Source organism: Metopolophium dirhodum, chromosome 1, assembly GCF_019925205.1.
Source record: "Metopolophium dirhodum isolate CAU chromosome 1, ASM1992520v1, whole genome shotgun sequence".
NCBI classification, from domain to species: Eukaryota; Metazoa; Arthropoda; class Insecta; order Hemiptera; family Aphididae; genus Metopolophium; species Metopolophium dirhodum.
This window is the reverse complement of record NC_083560.1, coordinates 90,983,450-91,011,404: the sequence shown is the minus strand read 5'-3', so window position 1 is coordinate 91,011,404 and position 27,955 is coordinate 90,983,450. Positions and strand designations below refer to the sequence as shown.

Here is a 27,955-nt window from a genome sequence, read left to right as displayed (position 1 = left end):
AAGTTTTTCAAATGTTACTGTTTTGTTGTTTATAGTTACTTGTACATCAGACAAAGTAATAAATGCATTTGACCTAGGCTCAACTTGTTTACCATCATCTACACCATCACATCTCAACAGAGCACTTGTTGAATGTGAATCCTCAGGTATGCCTATAAAAAAGTCTTTATATCTTCCGTTCAATAAATTTAATTTTGTTCAACAGAAGAATCTGAGTTGGAAGGAATTTCCAAGCTAGACGATGACTCGTTTCTTCAATGTATGTATAATAAACTAGTGTATTTATGCTTCATCTCTTTGCTTGATTTTATTGCTTTGTTTTCAAGCTAATGCAGTAGTTGTAAAATCTATCAAAAAACCAGTAAAACGCTTAAAAAAAACTGGTGATTATTAATGTTTTTCTTATTTTTATCCTTATTGATTGTAGCTTTTAAAAACCAAAATAAATTTTTTTAATGAATTAGATTTTTTAGTTACAATTAATAGTATTTAATTCAAACATTTTAAAATTGCTTTGAAAATTTTTTTAGGGGTATTGACTAACATTGGTGTAAGAAAAATGAGCCAGTTAACACCAAAATGCAAGTCACTATACAGAGGAAGTGTATTGCTGAGTAGACGTTTGCGATGGGAACAAAAGAAATCATTCACCTTCAAAAGTCGTTTGTCAGCAGCTGAGAAATTTTCTGAAGGGTTTTTAAATTCAAAAGCCGTAAGTCGTATGACTTTTGCAGCTGCCATTTTCACTAATTTACAACTGCGTGCAACAAATCAAAAAGCGCGAGGTAGAAGATTTACTTTAGATGAAAAACTACTCAGCTTATCTCTCTACAAACAGAGTGCAAAATCATATCGAACATTAGCAAAACTATTCACTCTACCTGGCAGAAAAACTTTGACGAATTTACTATCCAAAATCCCAGTAAATCCAGGAATTGATCAAACATTGATGAAAGTTTTGAAAACCAATGTCGTCAAGTTAAGTGCTAGGCAAAAACTCTGTACAATTTTATTCGATGAGGTCAGTCTGGACCCAAATTTAACTTATGATCATAATACCGGCATGATAACTGGTTTTGAAGACAATGGTATAGGAAGGACCCAACATTTTGCTGACCACAGCTTGGTATTCATGATTCGTGGCGTGGTTAAAAAATATAAGCAACCCATATCTTATACTTTTTGCAAGGGCACCACCAGTAGCCACGATTTGTCAAACCAAATAAAAAATGTGATTCAAGCAGTGCACGAAACAGGGTTGCATGTTGTTGCATCTGTTTGCGATCAAGGAGCCACAAACAAAGGTGCCATTAATATGCTGCATCGTGACACTAGAGCGGAGGCACTAAGAAATAATATTCAATTTAAAGAAGAGTTTTACAATGTTCAATGTGGGGCAGATATATTGAATGTTGTACATATCTATGATCCACCTCATCTACTGAAAGGAGTGCGTAACAACATTCTCAATAAAAATGTTTTATTCACCATGGACGGACAACAAATGGAGGCCAGCTGGAGTGACATTACCGAACTATATGAATTGGACTGCAAGATCGAGGATGTGAGAATGCTACCAAGGCTGACAGCCGAACATATAATTCCTAATAAAATTAAAAAAATGAAAGTCAAATGTGCTGTGCAGGTTTTATCCGAAAGAGTTGCATCCATAATGTCATTTTTAGCTTGTAAGTAAAAATATCAGCAATGGACCGTCATTGAGCATTAAGTACAAATGTATCTAATATAATCTAGTCTATAAAAAAATTTTTTTATTTAGTTATTTTAGTTATTTTAGTAGCATGTTTAAAAATGTCCAAGCTATTTAAGCATAGTTATCAATACTGTTGTACTTAACACTCAATAATATTTTCCGACATTAAAAAAATGCATAATTCTATAAGTACGATAATTGTTCATCATGTTTCAGCAAAAAAAATTTTAAAAGAAAAGGCGAAAGACACTGCAAAATTCTGCCAGTTTTTTGACAAATTATTTGATTCAGTAAACGGGAGCTATGACAAGGTAGTAGATGGAAAAATATATCGCACCGGCCTGAAAAGGTACTCTCCACACCATGAGTTATGGGAAGTGTCGCTCAAAGTGTTGCAGTCAATGTATTTCATAGATCCTGTCAGTAAAAAAAAGACAGTTCCTCAACCTCCAACAATTAAGAATTGGATAAAAACTATTAAAGGTAAATATTAATTGTCCATTTCATTACACGGAGTATGTAACTATATATATACTTAACATTTGTAGGATTTCAAGAGGTATTTAAGTTATTGAACAAGATGGGTATAAAATCAATTCTCTTAAGAAACTTTAACCAAGATTCACTAGAGAATTTTTTCGGAGCATTGCGTGCCCTGGGCTACAGAAACACCAATCCGACTTGTTACCAATTCATTTCCTCATACAGAACTCTGCTTCTCAACAACTTAATGTCTTCACATTCTCCTGGGAGCAATTGTGAAGAAGACTTCAGCGACGGTTGCTTAACATCGTATAAGACATTGTTTGAAACGTTTGAAGACAACTTGCCAGAACAATGTGATGAACCTGAACCTAGAGTTTCGGATGGTACTCCAAAACAAATAACAAATTTTAGTTCAGAAATCTTACAAGATTTACAGTTCCAGACTCACAACTATATAGCTGGGTTTGTAATTAAAAAATTAAATAGTATTTTATTTAAAAACTGCACAGTTTGCTTAAATCAAGTGTGTTCCTTAACAACAGCTAAGGGACATCAACTAACTGTTGCCAGAGATTACAATCCAAATGGTAAACTTTTATTAAAGTACCCTAACAAAATTTTTTGTTCTTTAGTAAAAAAATCAATTGACTTGATTGCTCAGTTTTTGCCCTCAATTTGTCATCATAAAACATTAAAAAATGAATTATCAAAAATATTGACACACCAAATTAATGTTAATGTGATAAATTGTGAAGAGCATGGTCAATTGTTTCCTAAACAGTTTTTCGATTTTGTAATTAAATTAATGGTCCACAATTGGTGCACTCAAATCAATAGAATTTTGTCTGGAAAACTGGGCATTGGTAAAAATGAAAGGGACCAAATAAAAGTGAATGCCTTTCATCGTTACCAAACTTTTTGTAAAAAGTCTAAATACAAATAATTTTATTTTGTTACTCATATTTTTAGTATTGTGAATATAACATATTATATTCTTACGTACCTTACTATTGTACTTTTAATTTTAAATTTTATCAATTATATTATTAATATTGACTATGTGTATAACCTCATGTGAATTTTTGGTGACGTTGAAAACATGCAAGACTACATTTTTATTATTTATTATAGTATTTAAGTTGAATTAATATTATAATGTTATAATTTTTTATTCGTTGCTACAGTGATATATTATGTCATAATTTGTCTTAATTGTTAAATAAATAATGAACATGTTAATTAAAATTATTTTGTCATAAAGCATGAAATTTAGTCATCAACGCACGTTTTGTTTTCTATACAAAATTTTTAACGCGTTAAATATGAACATTTTACATTAATATTTTTGATTTACTAAAAAATTGATTTACAAGTACCTCAATAATCAAAAATTATTATTTATTAATATCATTTAACCGAAAAAAAACTACCAAAACTAATATGCAAATGCATGAACTCCCGAGCCCTGTTAATAATTGATTATTTACTTACTTTATTGGACTAAATTTATACCTAAAACCTGCTCTATTTTAGTTTTTCGTTTTAGTAGCTCTTCTTTAATTAAAAAAAAAATTCATGACAATTGAATAAGTAGATTAGAAACTAACCCGTAACAAAGATTCCACACCACTATTATATGCATAATAGTGTAGTATATTATAGATATTATTATTATTATTATTATTATTATTATCATTATTATTATTATTACTATAATATTATACTATGGATTATTAAATATAATTAATAATAATTATCAATTGGATGATTTATACTATTTTTGTATGTTATATATATGATTTAATTTTGACTGTCACTAAATTTACAATATTTCATGAACAATTATGATTAATTTAATTTGTTATGGTTTGCCTAATAAATGTGTATATTATTGTTATGTATATTATGCTGTTGAATATTTTTAATAAATGTTTTATATTGAAAAAATATGTTTTTATTTTAATTTCTATTGTTTTCAAAACACCTAATAATTAATAAAAATAAATTGGTAAGGAAAAAAAGAATTTCAATTGGTTAATTCAAAAAAAAGCGGGAATGTATTCTGGCGGCGGCGGCCGCCGCCGCCGCCGTAGTTCTAACACCAAGCACCGGTAGCGGGGTTTGCAATACTCCAATAATTAACACGGCAGTTGCCTATCTATTAGTATTCTTGTCTATGATTCATACTTTTCATTTGAATTTCATAGATATTTATTTTAAAAAAATAAATATTTTGATCCTATCGTTTCTGTTCTTTGCATAATGCCCTAATATTTATTTATTATAAACTCTAACGTCTCTAACAATAGCAACTATGCCTAAAGTTAAAAGAAAGTGCGTATTTAATGAAAATTTACAAAAAGAATACGAGTTTTTAAAAATATGTGTGAAGCCAGGTGTTGCGGCTGGTACGCCCGACAAATTATTATTGCTCAGGAAGTTACCAACACTATAGGAATATCAATGAGATAATTAAAAAAAAGGAATGAAGATATAAAATATATAATAATATGTAAATAATATTCGATAATAATTATAATAATACAAATGACGCCTTAACCTATGTTAGTACCCTTAACTCAGGCGTTCACAGACGATCCACCGTAATAATTACAGCACATATAAAATATAGACAATTCAATAATATGTATAATAATAAGGTAAACAATAATAACGATACTATCACGGTACGACCTGACGCTGGTGATATGGCACCGCGGCGGAACAGCTGGTTTATGACGACGGTGTGATATCACGTGTATGTGCGTGTGTGCCAATGATAATATTATATAATACTTGAACGGCTGGCTCGCGCTGCGCTTTCGCGGACGGGCGACAATGATGAGCCGTAAAAAACGCTTAGGTAATGCATTCGCACTGCGACGAGGGACGGGCGATAATGCATAAACCGAGCGAATTTCAGTCGTGCGGCGAAAAGTCGGACTGACGACGGTTGCATGCGTATTACAATATTACATGCGTACGAATCACGGTTGTACGAGCAGCCGACCGCGACACACTCGTTGGGGCAACCACACCGGTACTGGAGAAGCGTACGCGGAGTCACCGCCGCCGTGACCGGTCGGCCGACAGATAAGCTTATCGGGCCTTTGGTGGTGGACACGGCGTGCAGGTGCAAACGTTGATTGTGGCGTCAACACCAGGAATAATCGACAAAATTGAATGCATCAAATGTGGAGGATTTAACTAGTTATTTTTTCTTACATTGTGAAATGTTTTGAGCCATATTTTTAAATGGTTTCTTAAAAAGCATTTTTCATAAAATAAACTGTATAAAACTTATCAGGCTGTAACATACTGGGATGGTAGGTACCCAACGTCCAACGTTTCAACCCCCCCCCCCCCCCCCACCATAACCATAATTTAATTGTTTATAGTTTTGTCCCGTATTTTTTATTTTGAAATCTGGCATCCCTAGTGTAGTAGTAGTGTAGTACAACGAATATCGAGCGCGTGACCATGAACGTCGTGCGTCAATATTTATATGACTACCAGACTACGTATATAAATAACTCGTATAATATGTCCGTATAGATCTTGTGTGGTTATGTGGAATAAAACACCACAAATGTACAACAACAACACATATATGTCAGAAATCCGGCCGTGTGCAAATCGTGTGACAATCCCACGGTAGGCCTAACAGCAAGATGACTATGTACGGTTATACAGAATAAAGAAGGGACAGGGACTGACCGATCAAGGAGAGCTGATGGATAAGCGTTCATCAGACGAACAACCGACTAGCTCAAGAACAGTCATTAGTTAACTATAGTCACATCTCGCTAGCTTCAGTTGTATAGTTGGACTTAGAGTATTTTTTATATCAATCACAGTAGAATAAATTAAATAAATCAAATATATTATACCATAAGACTCAAGATCTATATTATTACCATCGTCCTTCTATTCTTTGACTGCGGCACGTTACACTTCCAACATCATTAAATTAATTTTGCTTTACAACAACTGAGGATTTTAAAAACTGATAAATGTTTCATTTTTAAAAATAAATATATTATGTATAGTCCGGAAGATGCAAAGTGTATTTGCCTTACAACTATTCAAAATATTAATTCATTTTTACTAGGTATTTTTTGGTTAAATGAATTTTACTTTAACAATAGTTTGAAAATATAATGTATATATATTATTTATACCTACATAAAAATCAACTGTTATACTATTTACATTTATCATAAACAGTTCTATATAGATACTTTAATTTTTAATTATTTATTTTCCTTAATATTATTATATATATATTTTTACCACAACTGACACCATGGCAACAATTTTTATGCGGAACAATGTTACATTCGGGTTTGATAAAAAGGTATATTGTGCGGAATCTTGCGTTACCCGAATACAATTTAAATACACCTTGATTACCAAAAGTGATACAAATTTAAATAATCTATTACTTATAGAATGTAATATTTATATAGTACTCGTACTCAGTAAATGTTCAAAATTATAAGCTAAATAAAATGAATGAAAATATGCTATTAAAATAATGATTAATCCATAAATGCAAATATATGCTTGAAGTTGTGTAATATGAAATATCAGCAAAATAATTTATTGAGTTATGACTAATGTGAATAAAATATATAGTTATAAACGTCTAAGCTCTACTATGTACCCAATTTTATAGATGTTGTATAATATTATGGTAGTTTTTGTTTTCTCCGTTGCTTGTTTTATGACATTGATAAACATTTTTTTTTTACATTTTAAAAGATGATGTTGATATTTTGGGTTAACAATAATAATATGTTGTACTTATGCTTATCTAAATTTTAATAATATAAAATTAATAACCATACTAAAAATATAGCAAAATATAACAAAATATTAACAGTAGTTAATTTTGCTTTCACACGTTATAGCCGGAATCAGATGCTTCGTCGTCTTCGGTTGGCGGTTGTGACATCGGTGAGACAAGTGGGCTGGTCGAGTTTTCGGTGACCATAAGCTTCTCAGTGGACGCTTACGGCGTCGGTGGTTGGAACACGGTTGATACTTCTTGATGGTAAAATGGGAAGATATCTATACAAAAATTTTTCGAGACTTCCCAACTAGTTTTGTTGTTTAAACAAAAAGTATTATTAGAGTTATAGAGTCAACATAAGAAGCGACCGGTCTTTGTCGGTGATGCGTAGGTTACACACAACTATTTCCATTACTCAATACCCAAATTATATGAGGTGTCTAAAAAATATGGTTATGCTCATAATTTAGTCGCCCGAGTAGCTTCTTATGTTGTATAAACTATAAGAAAACTCTCCGATTTAGTCATGTTTTTAAGTAGTAGGTATTTTAGATTAGTAGGTAATTTAGTAAGCCCCAATAAATAATAATTGTCTTTACTTTTTTGAATACTTTAATAGTACCTATAATGTATTAGTGTTTTCAAATCTAAAGGTAATACAAATTATTTCAACTGAATGACCTTGAATTTATTCGGAAACAAAAATGCAAATAATGTACCTAATTCGTCTAACTTTAAACCTGAAAAGCTAATTTAGAAAGTATAAAACAAAAAAATTGAGCAATCAAAATCCTGTCTCAAAAATGGTATGGACCAAATTTAATAAAATTGTATTTTAGTGTATATGTGCATAAATAAAAAGGTTAAAGTGTTATGTTTTAGGTATCTAATTATGAGTATATTAACGCCCAATATCTAATAAAAAAAACTACACATAATACAAGATAATTCAGCAGAAATAATTCATGTTACCTTAAAAGTTGTACACAAGGTATATACATACTATTAACACAATAATTAAAGCAGTAAATATATGTTTTAATATTTTTAATATCAAATTAAACAGTCTTAAATTTGGCTGTTATATATAATATAAACATTTTTTTTTTCAAAATATTAACTTAGAAAATTTAAACAGCCATTTGTACGAATCAACTTATTTCTAAATTACTATGGTATTTTAACTTTTTTCAAATTATAAAATCTTGTATATTTTATTATATTATTAACCAACAGATGTTGACCATGGTTAGGTTAGGTTAGGTGATTATTTTTACAACACGATGGAAAATGTAGCTATAATTCTATCTTAATGGAATTATCTAAAATTACAGTCACAGTAGATAGAGCCGCGGACTAAGATTTAGACTAATATCTACTATAATATTATATTAGTCCGTGGATACTACCACTACCTATCTAGTGGGTAAATAAGATTATTGGGGCTTACTAGTGTAGGACTTTGTTTTATTCTTGTAGATAATAAATCTGTCAGTATTTCACAGTAGGCATCGGATGGCGTATTCAAATCTATTTAAACATTGTCAAAATTTGTCAATCAATCCTAGATTAAAACCAATTCTACATTCCGCTTTTTATAAATTTTGCTCAAACTTAAAACTCTTTTTAAATTATCCGGAGAATAATAATTTTTGATAACTGATTAATAACATGAATATAAATTTAACGTATTTTACTGATATATTTATATATTATATGGTATGTATTAAAAATTAAAATGTTACTTAATTAAATTTTTTTAAAATACATGCAAAATTTAATTTTTATTTATTTGTTTTAGATTCTGCGCGTAGCGATGAATTTTATTATTTTTACTGATATTTTTTTTTGTACACTAGCATCAAGTGATTCTAGTTGATGCATTCGAGAGGAATAATTTAAAAATTCCCAGTAGTTTTTGAAAGGTTCGGAATTTTTACGCAAAACTAATTTTAGACAAAATTGATTTAATTTTTTAGATGTTGATCAACTAATAACCACAGATACTTGAAATTTCCAACGTATATTTAAATTATCATTATCCATATATGCTAAAATTTTCAAAATATTTTTTGACTCTTTTTGAGTTTTTTCAAATTTTTGAATTTTGTTTTAGATTCTGAGTGGGACGATGAATGTATTGATTTTACAATGATGTGTGTTTTTTTATTTTTTTATTTTTGTCAGTCATCACTGTTTGGGGCTGTAAAACTGCTTCGATTTTCTTCAAGAGTATCTTGTTCAATGGAAAAGTGAATCTAGTTGGTGAATTTGGGAGGTCAAGTTTTAAAATTCTCAATAGTTTTCAAAAGCACCGGGAAAAACAACATAAAAAAAGGTGGGTGAGTGGATGTCGCTCTGCTGTATAGTAGGTGATAAGTGGGTCAATGTAATGGATGGTGTTAAATTTTAATTCAATGATATAATATAATTGTATAAGAAAAACGATTCTGAGCGATAACGGTCGGTCAGCCTATGATATTACCAAGTATATTTGACGATATTTTTGTGATTAAAGTAATTTATATATAGTCTATTTACGTGGAACCTTGATTTAAATTTTCAATCCTTAACTATAAAAGTTGAACATTTTATAAATTTTCAACAAATAAAATTGTATTGATATTTATATAAAAAAAAAAATTAAAAAAATGTAAAACTGACTATGTCCGTAAACAGCTCAAAAAATGTCAAATTATTTTATAAATTTTATCGTGTATAGAAAATGCTAATATAAACATTCAGTGAAATATTTAAGTATCTACAGTCATACGTTTTTTAATTACAACAAAATAAGAAAATCGTTACTTGAGAAATCGAGTGAGTATCAAATGTTATAAAAATATGAATTTCAAACAATCATAAAAATTTAATGACTTTCTGTGGACATTTTTTTTGTGATAAAAGTATACACAAACTTATAAGGAATCTTGTATTATATTTTGAAATCTTAAATTTAAAAAGAAAATGTTTTATGAATTTCTAATTCAAAATAATTTGCAAATTTTCGTAATTTTTACGAATTTTTTAATATTTGAACTTTAAATGCTTATAAAAAAAAATTGTGACGATGGATTTTTAATTTTTTTTATCTGCTTTTGAAACAATAACCTAGGAGCCTTTTAATAAATTTTCAAGCTGTTTTAACCATCAAATACAATTTAATGGATATTTATAGAAAAAAAAACTAAAAAAAATGGAAACTGAAAATGTCCGTAAACAGCTCAAAATAAGTCAAAATGTTATGGTGTATAGAAAATGTTATTATAAACATTCTATAATATTTCGAATTTATCTATTTTGTCGATAGAAAATGAAGTGGCTGAAGAAATTAATTTTGAAGATGTCATCGATGAATTGCGGCGATCAAAGCAAGAAAAGTCAAATTATGAGACTTATTTTTTTGTGTGTCAATAAAAATGAATTTTAAAATAAATACTAGTTGCTTATTACATGCTCTTCTAATAAACGAATATATATATAATAGTTTATTTTAAAAATTATGATTTTTTTTTGACGGAAGGGAGCGCATATTCTCAAACTTGCCTCAGGCGTCAAATGAGCTTGTTACGGCTCTGGTTAGGTTAGGATTATATATTAGTTGAATATATACCGTATTATATCAAAATAAACTTGGTATAACTTTGATACTTTAGAGTTAAATCATACACTTACGTACAAACAGCACTGGGTCCGCGGTCTACGAATCTTACTGCGAATCAAATTTTTATTCCAGGCAACAGAAAAGTTAAGATAAATTTTGGACACCATACACCGAATATTAAATAACGAATGAAACAAAGTTTGAGTCATATAGAGTTGGTACATTTAACGGACAACGAAGTGCACAGGATCAGCTAGTATTTTATAAAAGTAATCATTTCACAAGTTCAAAATTTGACAAATATCATCAAAATCCGAAAAATTTGCAAATTATTTTTCAGTTAGAAATTTATAAAAAGTTTTAATTTTTATAGCTTACATTACACATCAGAAGATACCCAACAGTTTTTTCTACCTTTATCAAAATTTAAAAAGTTCACTGGAAAGTAACAATTATTTGTTATGAGTGTTTGGATTTTTTATTTTTACTATATTTGGTATTCAACTGTTTTTAATTATTACATTTGATTATTAATTACACAAGTTTACTAGGTGCTAGGATGACACACCCTCCGCTCAGAATCGTTTTTCGTTTGCAATGATTTATCATTGCATTCAAATCGAATACATCCATTAAAACGACATACTTGACAACTCTTGTACAGCAGAATGGTACCCACTTGTCCATTTGTTATGCAATTATTTTTTTAATTATTATTTGTATCAATAATAACAGATAAAATTAAAAATGCTCTTTTTTAGTAAATTAACTAACATACATTTTAATTTTAATTTAGTTAGGTACCTATTAAGGTGTATTTTATTTTTATATTGGTAGGACAACACTTTAATTAGAACCTGTTACTCACTTTTTCCAATGCACATGGTATTGGTTTATTCTTTAAAGAATTTACTGGACATTCCACTGGTTCAGGTTCACCCTGGCCTACTTTTGATACTGCCATTACCTCATTGCATTCAGAATTATTTTTATCGGAAATGAATTTGTTGTCAATACATTCCATTATCACTTCTTTCTGAAGCAACAGTTCCTGTATACAATTTTCTTCGGAAGAGTCTTTTTGTACAATTAATTTACCAACATATTTCTGAAACTTTAAAAATTTTAATTTAAAATGGTTTTTTATTTTATTTTACTTAACTACCAAGAAACATATTATGATAATGATCATGTATACATATAACCATATTGACTGCCACGGATTAGAAGATAATCCAGATGTATCCAAAAATGTCATTAGCAGCGTTCGGGGAAACATATTACAGCTATTTGGAAAAAGACAACACATAATACTGTCTTCCGGATACATGCTTAGGTTCTTGCTGAAAAAAATAAAATAAAAAATAAAATGTTTTACTTTGTTTACACTATGATGTTAAGAAGTATAAGATAACTAATTTGAATAGCCAGTGACTTATTATAATAGGTAGTAAAAAATATTTATCCACTCTACATATTTAAGTAATAAAAATAATATATAAATCTATAGTCTATACTATTTAAGATTTACCACGGTTAATCAAAGAATCATTGGGATTGGTGATTTGACTAATGCGATTGTTAACCTCTACGAACTGGCAATTTTCAGTGATCACAATAATTATGGCAACAAATACACCACTCATTATGTTTAAAATTACTTAAATAAAAACATTAGTTATATTATTACTCAGTCAAAATAGTTAACATTTTAATTCCCGGCTTTTTGTGTTGTTTATCAAATCTTACCTTAAGGTGCGTTTACATTAGGCCGCGAACGCGAACGAATGGTTGCTAATGCTACTGAATGAATCCGTACGCCAATTCGGTAGAGATTCCTAACTGTTTAGACTATTCATTCAAGTCCGTTCTCCAGCGTTCGCCACCATTCGTTAGCCTTCGGTTTGGAATTGTATTTAGTATTCATTCGACTACTGAGTGAATAAGTAATTTATACATTTGTTCAAATATTAAGTTTTATATTATTATTCATAATAATGTCATCAAGTGAAGATGATTTACTAGTAGCGTGTGTTTTGTGATCATGAAGACATTACAGGATAAAAAAAAAAAGAAAAAAAAGGCGTTGGTGGATGACAACACTATACCGAAAAAAATTTTACATAGTGGTAGTATATTATTACAAGACATACAAAAAGAAGACACAGAAAGGTTTGTAAATTTCTGCAGAATGTCGTACAATACATTTAATAAACTCGCCTTGATTGAACCTAAAATTAAAAAAGAAGATTTAGGAAACCTATACCACCAAACGACTGGCCCTAACTTTGAGATACTTGGCTACAGGCGATTCGTTCGCTAGCTTGGCATTATTATTTAGAATATCAAAGGCATCAATTTCGTCTATTATACTAGAAGTCTGTACTGCTATAATTGAAGAACATCGAGATTATGTACAGGTAACTCTTTTTGATAGTATTAGTATTAATATTTTTGTGTGAATTATACATAACCTGTATGATGTGTAGTGGTTGGTGGAGCTTGTTGTGGTAGTTGATACTCCAGTTGATATTCCGAAGATTGTGTGTGTGGTAATGGTGATTGTCGTGAAAACTGAATCCCATCCTGAAACGATGGTGAATTTGTTGAAGATAAATATGCTGGTGATGGCTGAGATGGGAATTGAGGCATTTCATAAACACATGGCGAGGGTGACGATGTAGGCGTAGAGCTGTACAATTGGAGAACTTGTGGATAGATACTGTTCATTTCTAAATTTTTACCAAAAACATTGCATTTAAAAATGTCATTGTGTATATACAATATAATATTATACGTAAATGTTTTAACTTCCCAAGAATAATATATTAGGAAATTATTATGACAAAATAATTAAAATTGTTTTTGTTTGTTTAAATGACACTTATTTTTTGATTTCAGTCAACCCTTAGCAATAAAAATTTAACAATTTAAACTATTTTACTACAAGAAGATAATAATTTGCAAATTTTCATAAGCTTGAGGAAATTTGTCAAAATTTGAATTTTAAATGAATACAAAAATATGTCAATGTAAAACATATAACTATGTATCTTCATACTTAATACATAAAGCTACGCCCAGAATCTATTATGTAATAAAAATTAATTACCTACAATAAATACTTATGGTCTTTGCAAAAAGTCACCATCAAAATAGTAGCTTGTTGCTAATTGTATAGTTATAAATAGAGCTAGGATTTTAATGACCTAAAAATTATACAAAAATGCAAAATTGACCTAAAAACTCTAAAAAACTACTAAAAAATTTACTTACATGAGTGAAAAAAGTATATTTTCAAAATAAATATGATTATTTTACCCATACAACACATATTTTTAAGTTTAAAATAAACAAAAATTAGTTTAAATACACAATATGAACTTAAAATGTGTAATATTTCGTAAAAATAACCTTAAAAATGCAATAAAATACATTTAATACAAAATAAGCAAAATAAAATTACATATTCTAAATTGAATGTATCACGAAATTTGTTTTTGGTTAGAATTGTATAATTGCACTTAAAGAAAAAAAATGCATAAGTCACCAAAATCCTAGCTTTAGTTATAAATTATAGTACCTACATTATAATCATACATACATATAATACTCTAGTCCTACCTATATTTTATATAATCATAAAATGTCCTTATTATTTCACTGTATTCAGTTATAATTTATTTTGCATATTATTTTCACTTTAGATGCCAAAAACTCAAGAAGAATGGTATAGTGTTGCTAAAACTTATGAAGAAATTTGGAACTTTCCTCATTAAGGCAATGATCTGCAATTGATGGAATACATATCCAGCTTCAAGCACCAATTGACAGTGGCAGTGAATACTTTAACTACAAAAGTACATTTAGTGTGGTTTTGATGGCAGTCGTGGATGCCAATTACAACTTTATATATGCTATGTAGGGTGTCGGGGTAGAATATCGGATGGCGGAGTTTTTCGAAACACGTAATTTTTCAAATTAGTCGATGAAAATAAATTAGAACTTCCTCCAGCGATGATTTTGCAAAAATCAATCAAACCTTACCCTGGAACTCACGAAAAGGGATCCATCAAAAGAACATTTAATTATTGACTATCGAGAGCCCGCAGAGTTGTCGAAAATGCTTTTGGTGTTTTATCAGCTGTTTTTCGAGTTTTTCGGAAAACGATGCCGTATGAACCAGAAAAGGCAACTATTCTAGTAACGGCATGTATATATCTACATAATTTTTGAGGAGAGACAAAACATCTAATGATTTGTATTCACCATCTGATTCATTCGATCGTGAAATTGAGGGGCAGATTATTGATGGCTCATGGAGACAAGAAATAAATAGTACCATTTTACGTCCAATAGAAAAAATCGCGAGAAAATCCCCAAGAGTTGCAGAAGATATTAGAACAGAGTTTTCAAATTATTTTTTCGATAATGGTGCAGTTCCATGGCAATCAGAAGTAGCCTAGAGTTTTGTTATAAAATCATTACATGAAATATCGAGTGAATATCAAATGTTGTAAAAATATGAATTTCAAACGCTCATTAAAATTTAATTTGACTTTCTTGTAGACATTTTTTTTTTGATAAAGGTAGACAAAATTATGGATAATCATGGAATACATTTTCAAATCTTAGATTTAAAAAGTAAAATTTTATGAATTCTCAACTCAAAATAATTTGCTAATTTTCGTGATTTTTCCGTATTTTGTCAAGATTTGATCTTTAAATGCTTATAAAAAAAAAATTGTGCCTATGTATTTTTATATTTTTCAAGTGCTATTAGAGCGATATATCAGGAGCCTTATACTAAATTTTCACGCTTTTTTACCCAACAAATAAAATTTTATGATATTTATTGAACAAAAACTAAAAAAATTGAAAACTGACATGTCCGTAAACAGCTCAAAATAAGTCAACATATTTGGAAAATGTTATGGTGTATAGAAAATGCTAATATAAACATACAGTCAAAATTTCATGCACCTACGGTCATTTGTTTTAGAGTTGCACCAAAAAACAAAATAAATTTTGTAAAAATTCCCGTTTTCCCTTAATTTTTCTTTTGTTTTTCCCGTCGCTTTTGAACCACTTTAAATGCTTATAAATAAAAACTGTGACTAAGGATTTTTAATTTTTTTCATCTGCCTTTGAAACAATAACTTAGGAGCCTTCTATTAAATTGTCAAGCTTTTTTACTCACCAGATAAAATTTTATTGATAATTATAGAAAAAAATACTAAAAAAATTGAAAACTGACAATATCCGTAAACAGCTCAAAAAGTTATATTTTCAAAATTTTATCGTGTATAGAAAATGCTAATATAAACATTCAGTCAAAATTTCATGTCCCTACGGTCATTTGTTTTAGAGTTACACCAAAAACCAAAATCGATTTTCTCGAAAACAGATTTTGCGTAAAAATTCCCGTTTTTCCTTAATTTTTCTTTTGTTTTTCACGTCACTTTTGAAAACTACTGGGAAATTTTTACTTTTGACCCCCCAAAGTACCAACTAGATTCACTTTCCTATCAGAAAAATTACTGTGGAAGAAAATCCAAGCACTTTTACTGTCCTAAAAGGTGATGACAGACACAAAAATAAAAAAAAATTAAAAAAATTAAAAAAAACACACATCATTGTAAAATCAATACATTCGTCGTTCCACTCGGAATATAAAAGTTTGTCTTTCAGTATGCAAATATGTTCATTTTTTTATTAGGTTGAGTATAATTTATTTTGGTGGTAATTGCTACTATTAGTATATTATATTTAATTTTTTTAGTTATTATAAATTATATATATTGGGGTTCTTAGGCACACTAGAGAAATTATAAACATGAAATTTTTTATGTGCAATCGGTTTCAGAAACTAGTTTCCCGTTTATCTATATATTGAAGAAACTTATACAATGAAACTATAGAATAAACGAAATATGATTAGTTTTAAAAATGTCGTCTGACGAGGATGACGTGATTTTGCTTTGGTGGTGGGCACGTCAAAAAAAAATTTCGAAAAAATGTCGTTATTGGTTACATCCGATAAATGTATCTAATATATTTTTTAGTACTAGTGTTGTTGCAAATAAATTACATAGCGATCCAGTTAAATTTAAAACATTTTACCGCATGGGTAAAAGTAATTTTGATAATTTAGTACATATAGTTGGGCCAAACATTTTCAAAAAAGATACTAACTTCAGGATTGCAGTACCAGTAGAAGAAAGAATTTTAATTACATTACGGTAATTACATATATTACTACTAATTTATTATTTGAAAAGTAATTTTTATATTATAATTTAGTTTTAATTATTAAAATTATTAAAAAAAAAAAATATAACAAGTATATAATATTATATTTTGTCAGTTTTATAAATATGTGTATAATTAAAGATACTGTATACATCATTCAAGTATCAGGCATGTAATATCCTTGGTTCATCGTATTCGAAATGTCCACGTTTGCGTTTGAAATGTCCACGTTAGTCAAATTGTTCGTCAATGTTGTTTCTGATGATGAAGTTTGATTCCACGGTGCATAATCAAGCCCTGATGAGGATTCACTAACCCATGAACTAAGTGGTGTAGAGCACAAGCTTGTGTTGTTACCATGACTAGTATCTTGTGTAGTTTTTAAAATATCATCAATCAAAACATTCACCAGGGTACGAAAATTTCTAAATTGTGTATTATCCATTTCATTCAAATCTGAAAGTAAACTTAACACAAACAATTTTTTTGGATTTTCCTCTGTTGTACGTTGTTTAGCCTTAATATAATCTATTACACATTCATCTGCACTAGTGATATTATTTGATTTGTTTTCTTTTTCAATGGTGGTTCAATGTCAACGACTTTATTTTCTACAATATTACTTGTAATTGTTGAAGGAATTTCTTCAGTTATTGTTATGTTATTGCATAAATCTGTATTATTGTAGTTGTCATGATAAAATGATGCGTCTTGGTCGTTGTCATTGTCATGTGAAGGAGAAGGTAAATTTCCCGGTGCTGAATTTCCTTTTTTTAAGTTCAGATAAGGTCTAATAAACTGCATCTTGTCTGTGAGGTAATATTTTTTTTTTTGTAGCTGATCCACTTTTTTTAGTAATATTTCTTGTAAATACAATCCGTAAATTTCTCCACGTCTCTTTACAGTTTATAACTAAACACATTTATCCCTTTCAGTACTAGACCAGAATTCAATTTTAGTGTTATTTCGTACTAAACCACACATTTGTGTATACAAATCGTTATCGTTTTAAATCCTTATATTATTTTCTATTTTCGTATTTACTGAAAACTAACATGCACAAATGTGTGGTTTAGTTTTGTAAATCGATATAATTGAAACTAAATAAAATAGAGATTTCAGACCTATACAACACAATTGTGTAGGTAACAAACTATATTTGGAAAAAAAAGTAATAATATCGAAATAAACAGATAATATTCTATTTATAACGAATTTTAATGGGTTTTTTTGGACTACATATTTGTCGATAAGCCCAGACGTTTAATTATTTATCAATATTTTATTTTTAAACATGTTTCTGGTTTAGAATTAAGCAAAGAATATAGTAGATACTATGGTAATCGTGTATTTATATTCTATTGTAAATAATCACGAATATGTTTAACCCACACGTATGTGCACATTGGTTTTATAGTATTTATTTTAGTTCGTTCACAACGCTCATCGTGTGTAGTACTTTACGTATTTCTGTTATAGTATTTTTTCGTGTATTTAGTAACATTTTTATTTTAAATTATTAAGGTTTATTTTATTATTAACTATGAGACCGAAAACTATAACTGAGGGTGATATTTTATCATTTTTGTCTGATGAGTCAGAAATTGACCGATTTAGTGACGATTCCGATGCTGAAAAAACGTGGCAACCTCCAGTTATTAACAAAAATACTGCAGATAATGAAGACGACGAAGAAGAAGAAGATAATGGGTTTGAACAGGTTAGTGATCATGATTTTATTGAAGATACCTCGAAAACACTACCTACTTTACCACTACATAATCAACCACAAACTCCGATTATTGTAACAACTACTGATTGGGCTCCAGTACCTTTTAATGGTATTCAATTACCAGATCAGCAATACGGCCCACATGCTTTTAAAGTAATCGAATCGGCGTCTAGTTATATTAAAAAATATCTTTCAGACTCGCATTTTGATGAAGCAGCTTTATTTACGAATATGTATGCAATGTCGAAACTAGGAAAAGAACTTAAAACCTGTGCGAATGAAATAAAAGTTCTTTATGGAGCTCATGCCATGATCGGTAAAAAAGTATCCTCGTATTCACATGAACTGGCAAAGAGGTATCCAATTTGATTTAATTGCACAAGCCATAACTAGAGATAGGTTTTTTTTACTACGTTCTTGTTTACACTATGTGGATATCAACAATCGTCCACCACAAGCAGATCGCTTTTGGAAAATTAAACCAATTATCGACAGCGTACGTAATGCATGTTTAAGTATACCGCGTAATGTAAGTAGTTTTTCGATTGATGAACAAATGATTCCATTTTTAGGACGTATTCCATATAGACAATATGTCAGAAATAAACATAGACCAGTTGGTCTAAAAAACTTCGTGATCACAACTTCAAAGAGTTTACTACTTGATTTTGAAATTTACCAAGGAGAAAATACACCATTAGACAGATCTCTTGGATTAGGCCCAGCGGTGGTTTTAAGATTAGCAAAAACTATTCCAGAACACTCTGTATTATTTTTCGACAGATATTTCACCACTGTTCTAGATCGTTTAAATGCAATTAATATAAAGGCGACAGGTACAATTATGAATAATCGTTTAAAAAATATACATTTCAGTGAAGATAAAAAATTTAAGCAAGGGAAATGGGAAGAACTTACGCGGTCTGATGATCAAATAGTTGCAATAAAATGGAAAGATAGTAAGTGTGTCACTGTTTTGTCAACAGCCACAGGTGTGGAGCCACACACAATGGTAACACGTTGGAGTAAGTCTGAAAAAAAATATATAAAAGTTCCTTGTCTATCAGTAATCAAGACTTATAACCAAAATATGGGTGGCGTAGACGTTTGCGACCAACAACTCGAGGCTTACCTACGTGGATAAAAACAAAAAAATGGACGCTAAAAGTTGCCCTACACTTTATCGACTTATCTATTGTTAATGCGTGGATGGAGTATAGACAAGATGCTTTAAATATGGGAATTCAAAAAAAAAATATAAAAGACTCGATGGAATTTAAAATGGAAATAGCACGTGATTGGTTAGCAGCTTCTACCAAAAACAAACGTCCCCTTGCGTTCGACTCTTCATCATCTGGTGAAGATAACCTTTAACCAACTGAACCACAACATAAAATTCAAAATTATAGAACTCCTTTTCCACCTGAGCAAAAAGCGAAGGACAAATATGAACACTGGCCGATTGTTGATGATTTGAAGACAGCGAGAAATTGCAGAAATAAAAAATGTAAAAGTCGTACTCGGGTAAGATGTAGTAAATGTAATATTTATTTGTGTTTAACTACAAAGAACACTTGTTTTAAAGATGTTCACGTACCTATTAAATAATACTATATTATTCACTGTAATTATTATTTTTGTATTCATGTTATTTTTAATGTTTGATAAAAAAGTGTATTAAAATAAAATAAAAAAGTTCAATATTTTCTTTTATTAAAATTGTTATTTGTTGATGTGTTACATGAATTTATTATTATTATTTTTATTATACTAATACAGTATGTACCTACACAAATGTGTGGGTTGTTTTTTAGCCAAACCGATGATAATTTTTTTTAAAAATATTTTTCCTATGCATTTCAATACCTAATGAGTCCATTTGAAGTAAAAAAATAGTTCAGGATTTAAAGAGGGTAAAAATTTACCTACACAAAAGTGTAGATTAGTTGACAATGGATATAAAATTGAAATAATATTCAGTATGTAGTAACACAATTATTCACCTACACAAAAATGTAGGTCAGTGCTGAAAGGGTTATACATTATTAATTAATATCGACTATTAAACATTTTTTAAATTAATTATTTAAGTATAATATATATGATTCACATATATGATTTTTCGTTTATGTTTTAATTGTAGCGCTATTTGTCATATTTTCAAAATTAGTAATCTTTTTGACCTCATGCCAGATCTACATAAAAAAAAATTGTCATGATTGATTTATTATTCGGACATATCCTTCATTGCGAATTATGTGGGAAATATCTTCAAAAAAACAAAATACCTCTGACAATTAAAACTTGATTAATAAAAAAAATATTTAAAAATCGAATTAGTCTATTAATAAAATATTATTTCAGATTTATAGCCACTGGTTGTAATTTTAGAGCATTGGCTCAACATTTTATGAGAGGAGAAACTACTGTTGGTAAAATAATTGCAGAAACGACAGAAGCTATTTGGGAGTGTCTACAACCTAACTATTTACCAGTACCAAGTATAGAAATATGGAAAAATATTGCAGCACGTTATGATCTCCTATGGCAACTACCAAGGCTGGGCATTAACGAGTTAAAAGTTAAAATTAAGTTAAACCGTTAAGTTAATTTTAATTAAGTTAATTAACTCGTTACTTTTTTTACAAATTAACTTTTAACTTAATAAGTTACTTTTTTTTTAAGATTAACGTGTTAACTTTAAGTTAATTTTATTTAAAAGTATCTAAATTAAGTTAATTTTAGTGCAAAGAATAATGCAAATTATTAATGAGGTTTTTAGTATATTTATTATTTATTATTTTAATATGAATTTCCTGTAGACGAAAATAATATGAAAAATAACTTTAATAGTCATTATATGGGCTATAATATAATATCTACCTACACGTTTATCATTATAAATTGTATTAATAATATTTTCAAAGATAGGTTATACCTACAGATTATCGTTTAAATGGGTTCCCTGAAGTGGATGTTGAATATTGTCGTGAACGTTTTACCATTATTAAATAAATGCAATAAATAATAATCGGCTAGTCCGAATTTGGTTCTACAATAATTACCGGCATTATAATAAGTCACAACACAGATAAAATGCGGAATTTAATAAATAATTGTTTTGACATGTTATTGGTGAAGCCTATAATAAAAACAACTAATAATCAATAAAATGATAAAATATAAGTATACCATCATGTGTCATTTGTGTCAACCTTCGTAATATAAATTTATAATTTATTACCCATTCAATATTTCTGCTTGGTATTTAATTAAATTTATATAATATTATGATGTATATTTCGCTTAAACTTTTACAGATATGAGTGAATAGCTTTGTATATACAGATATACTATATAATATTAAAATAAAGAGTACCTAAAGATAATATAATATTATTGTTATTTGTATGTATTTAACGTAAATAAGATTACAAGAATTTTATATTATTATGATTTGTGAATCAAGGCTCTGTTCGTTTTATTTTTATAATATTGTTATTGTATGAACAGACGAACAGTAAACACTATAAACATCATAAACCCATGGAAATTCTAAGAATATTCTGTGAAAATAGTAAATACCACGAGAGCTAGTGTCGACGGGGATTAATCACAAAACAACTGTGGTTTAATTTCCAAATTTCCAATTTAATTTCATTATCCAACTAGCATGTGTTCTGTTCGCATCTTGTTAGAATTTATAATATATAGTTATTAGTTTATTACTTTATTAGCTTATTATATTTCTGTAAAAGTTTATTATTTTTTTTAACTACAATGTCTGAAGACCATATTTTAAAGTGGCCCTATTTAAAAACTTATTTCGAACAACAACTATCAACATCAGATACAACTGAAAAAAAATCAAATTTTACATTCAAATGCATGCTATGCATGCCAAAAATAAAATTGATATCAACTTCTATAAGTTCAAATTCAAATTTAAAAACTCACATCAAGGTAAGTTTATTTATATTTTATAGTAAAATATATATTATATATATCGTTCCTCATGCATATCGGACAGTTATAATTATAATTATTCGTGAATTTATAAAAAAATATCCAGTTAATATTAAGGTTCAACCGTCTATTATTATTATTAAATTGTTTTCAAACATATCAAAATAAATCACCATATTATAGTAAAAGTACCAATTGTACAGCTTTTGTAAACAACTCGAAAAATTAATAATTAAAATTATTTTTTGATCAATCGTGTTTAGAAGTACTAGCTACCTAACTACCTGTTTTAAAAAAATTTCAGTAATTATTATGATTTTTGTTATTTTACAATATTATCTTTAGTAAAACTAAAACTCGTAGATATAAATTACCGTAATTTCGTATCAAATATTGAAAAATAAGTGGATAAATTTAAAAATGTGCGATTTTTATGCGTTTTATATTATTATTGAAGTTAATACCTATTTTTTCAGCATGTTCATCCAAGTGAATTAATTACATTTAATGAGCTTGGAAAAAGGAAACCGTACAATAATAATAATTGTACTCAACCCAAAAAACAGTTGAAATTATCGGAAGTAGGAAAAACTGTAAAAAATCTTAGTCAAACAGAATTTGATAAGGCTAACCTAGAACTCATTATAAATACTGTGTCACCTTTTTCTTTGATTGAGCACCCTGCATTTATAAAATATTGTCACTTAACATCGAATAAAGTTCCTATGTCCAGAAGAAGTATGATGAGAAATGTAAGCTCATTGTTCAATGATATGATTCAACAACTGAAGACTGAATTAGAAAAAATTGAATATGTTTGCATTACTGCAGATTGTTGGAGTATTTTCCACAGGTAAAATATTATTTTTAAATTATAAAAAAAATAAATTTTTAATTGTTATTTAATAATAATATTAAACCTATGTTTACAAAATAAATTTATTGTAGATCGTATATGGGTTTTACAATTCATTGGCTGAACCCAATTACATTGGAACGCAATTCCCGAGCCCTCGCTTGTAGACGCATGTTAGGGAGGCATACATACGATAATATAGCAGAATTAATTGAAAAAGTTCTTACAGAATTTGATGTACAGTCTAAAACCACTCTAATAGTCACAGATAACGCAGCAAATTTTGTTAAAGCTTTCAAGTAAGATATATATTTTAGAATGGCCCATTTGTATTAGTTATAAATATTATGATTTATAATAATTTATTATAACAAATTCATTAAGCTATGATTTTACACCAACTTTTTGAATTTTATTTAAAATTGTAATTTATATACAGTGCTGATAATCAGATTTTATTTTATCTTTTTCAACAGTATAAAAAATACTAGAATTAATTAATTTCTAAACGCTGGTATACAATCATAGATTATTTTTACTTTTTATAATAATAATATACTAATTGTATGTATTTATATATTGTATTTTTTTTGTAATAGTTCATTCATTATATCATAGTATTCATTTTATTTTTATAATTACAATTATTATTACAAGTTTTTCAATTTTAAATGTATTTATTTTGATTTCAGAGTGTTTGGTGCTAATAATGAAATTGACAATTATAGTGGTAATAATATTGAAATTGAAAATGATGAAATATTGAGAACCATAAATATCACTGAAATACTTGATGGTCAAACTCAAAACACAAATGATGTATTAGATATAAAATTGCCGAAACATCAAAGATGTGCTGCGCACACGTTAAATTTAATTGCAACAGTTGATATTCTTGAAGCAGAAAAAGATGGCCCATATAAAGTACTTAGTAGGCGTGTGTTTGCTAAATGTCAATCTATTTTCAATAAGCAGAATCAATCGACACAATGTGCTGATAAAATTAAAGAAATTCTGGGAAGATATCTTATAACACCAAACGCAACCAGGCAAGCTAATATTATTTAAATTTCAATACTTTAAAATTAAATATCATGTATTATTATGACATATCAGTGTTTCATTATTAATAACAAAATAAATTACTATAATTTTCAGATGGAATTCATTCTACGATGCCATAAAATGTATTGTTGACCATATAGATAACATGGATACAATATTCACAGCATTTCAATTAACTCCTTTCTCAGGTCAAAGAGAGTCTTCATTTTTAATTGAATACTGCAAGGTTAGGTAAATTATTACTTATAATGATAGGTAATAATGAAAGAAATATAATAGTTTAACAGTAAGAAACTAAAGAAAAACAATTTTTTTTTCTTATTAATTTGTCATTACTTTGGGAAGAAGGAATTGAGAAGGAAATCAAATTTTTCTTCAATGGGATGTATGATACTTATTGTTTTATTATCTTAGGTGATGAAACCAATTGCAACAGGGCTAGATATTTTACAAGGTGAACAACATGTGTGTATTGGATATCTATTACCAACAATTACTGCTATAAACAAAGCCTTAAATGAATTTAATAATTTAAATTTCTGTAGACCATTGGTTCATGCTTTAAAAAATGGATTAACCAAAAGGTACTTTTATACATTTTTAAATTTTTATTATATTCATTAGAACTCAATGAAAAATGATATATGTACTCCAATGTTATTCATAAAAGTTAAAACTTATTTATAAAGTTAAAATGGTACAAAAACGTTTTACAGAACAATTTCATAAATAGTGTTTAATGTTTATATTATTACCCTATGTCGCCCAAATATTTATATATTTTAAATTTATAAGTAGTAATGCACTTGTAATATTTAACGATTCTTAAGTTAAAACTGAATTATATCATTATAATGTGTTACATGGTACATTAAATATACATTATATTTTCAGGTTTAAAAATTACATGCAGTCAAAAACATTACAAGTTTCTTCGGCATTGGTACCAAAGTTTAAATTAATTTGGGCTAATCCCGAAGACAGAAACATCATAAAACAACATGTTATTGATCGTGTGCAATTTCATTTTGATCAAAACAAAAATCTTTCTTCTCTAAGTTCTTCAAATATTGAAACAAACAGTGAAGATGAAGATGATTTTTTCACTTTTTCCAATGATGAAATCTCAGTGATTAACTCTGATTTCCAAACTTTAGTTACTAATTATTTATCAAATACTAACATTAAGGTACCACTTGATTTAACACATGAATTAAAAAAAGCTTATATAGAATTTAACACAGCTATACCGTCATCTGCTCCTGTAGAGAGATTGTTTAGTGCTGGTGGTCAATTATTTGACAAAAGGAGAGGATCCATTTCTGACAACAATTTTGAAATGTCTCTTTTGTTAAAATATAATAAATATTTTTAATAAAAATTTAAATTTTGTTTTGTCCTTGTAATTAATTAATATTGGGCAGTTAAAAAATATATTTATTTATGTTTATAAATAATATCTATATAATACACATAAATGATATATAGCAACATAAATGAGATTATCGATTATCTTATTTATATGTTACCTAAATGATATGTGGTGACTTTCAATAATGAATGCTGTAGTCATGACTCAACTATTTTATTATTTACCATGTTTAGTAACAGTGGAAGTACACAATTGGTAAAATTGAAATAATTGCGTAATAATTCATAAGTTTGTAAAGACAACTTCTATAATTATAATTAACTATTTTAAATGTATAGTTATTTTTATATTCTATAACGGGTATTTAAATTTGTACGAAAAGTTTAAAGCTTATACAAAATATGTAATTTTTTAAGATATTTATTAAAGGTTTAACATTTGTGGTTTTATTTTTATCTAAAAATATAGTACAAAGTAATTATATTTTTACTGATAATAATTGTTCATGTTGTGCTGAGCCTAGTTTTTAAAACTACACGGTGGCTGCATTTTGTCTACTCAGTATAGAAAATATATTTGGGTGGTAGGTACTAGGTACTGCCTGTTTGATTTTTATAATTTATGTGAATCAATTAAAAATATTGGTATCTTGGCAGTTGGGAGAAAACTGTGTTTTTTTTTTTTGGATGTACCACTTGGGTAAATTGATTTGAGTATGAGTTTAGGACTAAGATTTATTTTGGAAAAGTAGGTTTTTTGACAGCTAGTTAATACTTTTATGTATCATTTAAAAAAATTTTCCCAGTATTTTTCTTGAGTGTAAAAAAACTAATATTATGTGTGCAATTTTTTATTTTTGCAAAATAGAAAATTTTAACTTTAAACTAAGTTAAGTTACTTTTTTTTCAAAGTTAACTTTTAACTTAACGAGTTAACGAAAAAAATATGATTAACTTTTAATTTAACTTAACTTTATTATTTTAAAATAACTTAACTTAACGAGTTAAAAAAAATCGTTAACTTGCCCAGCCTTGGCAACTACCCCATTGTTTGGTCTCAATCGACGGCAAACACATACGTATAAAAAAATTCAATAACACAGGATCAAGAAATTTTAATTATAAAGGTTTTTTTTCAATACAACTACTTGCTTGTGCAGACGCAGACGGCTGTTTTATCACTGTGGATATTGGAGATTTGGGTAGAAATAGCGATGGAGGTGTGTTTAGATTATTTCGTTTGGGTAGATGGTTGGAAACTGGAATAATGAACATTCCACAATCAGAACCATTACCATACGACAACGACGGCCCCAATTTTCCATATTATTTTTGTAGGGATGAAGCTTTTCTTTTAAAATCTTATTTGCTACGACCATATCCACAGAAGACGATCAAAAGCGAATTTTCAATTACAGATTAAGTAGGGGTAGAAAATCGGTCGAATGCGCCTTTGGAATGATGGTTTCCAAATTCAGAGTTTTTGAAACACCATTCGCGTGTTCTGAGTCAACTCAGTGCCGTAGCCAGAATATTTTTTTGGGGGGGGCACTTATTTTTTTTTTTCAAATGTTTGCAATGCTAGAAATTAGAATACCTGATTACCACTTATTACTTTATGGCACCTTGGTTTATAAAGTGTTAACTACATGCTTATTTTTTTTAAGGACTACAATAATTATTATATGTTAACAACTATGGCACCCATACAGTTAACATAGCAAAGTATTAATATTATTGTAAACCATAGATTGATAGATTAATATATTAATTAATATATATTATAGGCTATATATTATAGCTATATTAATATTTAATATCGTTATATCAATATTATCATTTATCAAAACCTATGTGTTGTAAACACAACATTTCATTTTTTGTTCAAATATTATTACTATTACTAACAATAATACAAGATCATAACATAACTTTTAAGTTCTATCAAACATAAAAGAAAACAAGTCTTAGCTGACCTTACACAAATGACAAATGGAATAGTTAAAACCAAAGGAGATTACGATGGAGCACTGGAGCATTTAATCAAATTTAAATGATTATAAATGTAACAACATATTCTTTTATTTCATAATAAAGTTAAACGAATGGGTTAA

General features: G+C 28.4%; 3 protein-coding genes and 1 pseudogene across 3 annotated transcripts; 2 read left to right on the top strand and 2 right to left on the bottom strand.

Moving 5' to 3' along the window:
• Window positions 1-229: 229 nt before the first annotated feature.
• LOC132936994 (uncharacterized) lies at window positions 230-3,402 on the top strand. The gene is made up of 4 exons (XM_061003818.1): window positions 230-259; window positions 531-1,688; window positions 1,931-2,197; window positions 2,263-3,402. The coding sequence occupies exons 2-4, from the start codon at window positions 560-562 to the stop codon at window positions 3,141-3,143; spliced, it is 2,277 nt and encodes a 758-aa protein (XP_060859801.1). The 5' UTR covers window positions 230-259; window positions 531-559; the 3' UTR covers window positions 3,144-3,402.
• An 8,047-nt stretch (window positions 3,403-11,449) lies between these two features.
• LOC132934469 (uncharacterized) lies at window positions 11,450-11,929 on the bottom strand. Its single transcript, XM_061000768.1, has 2 exons — window positions 11,765-11,929; window positions 11,450-11,707 (listed from the first exon to the last, which is right to left on the bottom strand). Exons 1-2 carry the CDS (start codon window positions 11,927-11,929, stop codon window positions 11,450-11,452), a joined length of 423 nt encoding a protein of 140 aa, XP_060856751.1.
• Window positions 11,930-17,008: 5,079 nt separating this feature from the next.
• Window positions 17,009-27,955, bottom strand: part of LOC132945093 (uncharacterized) — a 32,875-nt pseudogene continuing 21,928 nt past the window's right edge.
• On the top strand, window positions 21,211-27,898 carry LOC132936280 (uncharacterized). The gene is made up of 8 exons (XM_061002978.1): window positions 21,211-22,546; window positions 23,026-23,402; window positions 23,498-23,704; window positions 24,098-24,454; window positions 24,564-24,696; window positions 24,885-25,054; window positions 25,365-25,811; window positions 27,781-27,898. Exons 1-8 carry the CDS (start codon window positions 22,364-22,366, stop codon window positions 27,896-27,898), a joined length of 1,992 nt encoding a protein of 663 aa, XP_060858961.1. The 5' UTR covers window positions 21,211-22,363.

Bases quoted from the DNA above. Each gene is read 5' to 3' on its own strand.
- LOC132936994 (XM_061003818.1), top strand. From the start codon at position 560: ATGAGCCAGTTAACACCAAAATGCAAGTCACTATACAGAGGAAGTGTA. The intron at 1,689-1,930 runs GTAAGTAAAAAT...ATCATGTTTCAG, and splicing joins CATAATGTCATTTTTAGCTT to CAAAAAAAATTTTAAAAGAA. The intron at 2,198-2,262 runs GTAAATATTAAT...TAACATTTGTAG, and splicing joins TTGGATAAAAACTATTAAAG to GATTTCAAGAGGTATTTAAG.
- LOC132934469 (XM_061000768.1), bottom strand. From the start codon at position 11,929: ATGTATCCGGAAGACAGTATTATGTGTTGTCTTTTTCCAAATAGCTGT. The intron at 11,708-11,764 runs GTAGTTAAGTAA...TTAAAGTTTCAG, and splicing joins TTATCATAATATGTTTCTTG to AAATATGTTGGTAAATTAAT.
- LOC132936280 (XM_061002978.1), top strand. From the start codon at position 22,364: ATGTCTGAAGACCATATTTTAAAGTGGCCCTATTTAAAAACTTATTTC. The intron at 23,403-23,497 runs GTAAAATATTAT...AATTTATTGTAG, and splicing joins TGTTGGAGTATTTTCCACAG to ATCGTATATGGGTTTTACAA. The intron at 24,455-24,563 runs GCAAGCTAATAT...TATAATTTTCAG, and splicing joins ATAACACCAAACGCAACCAG to ATGGAATTCATTCTACGATG.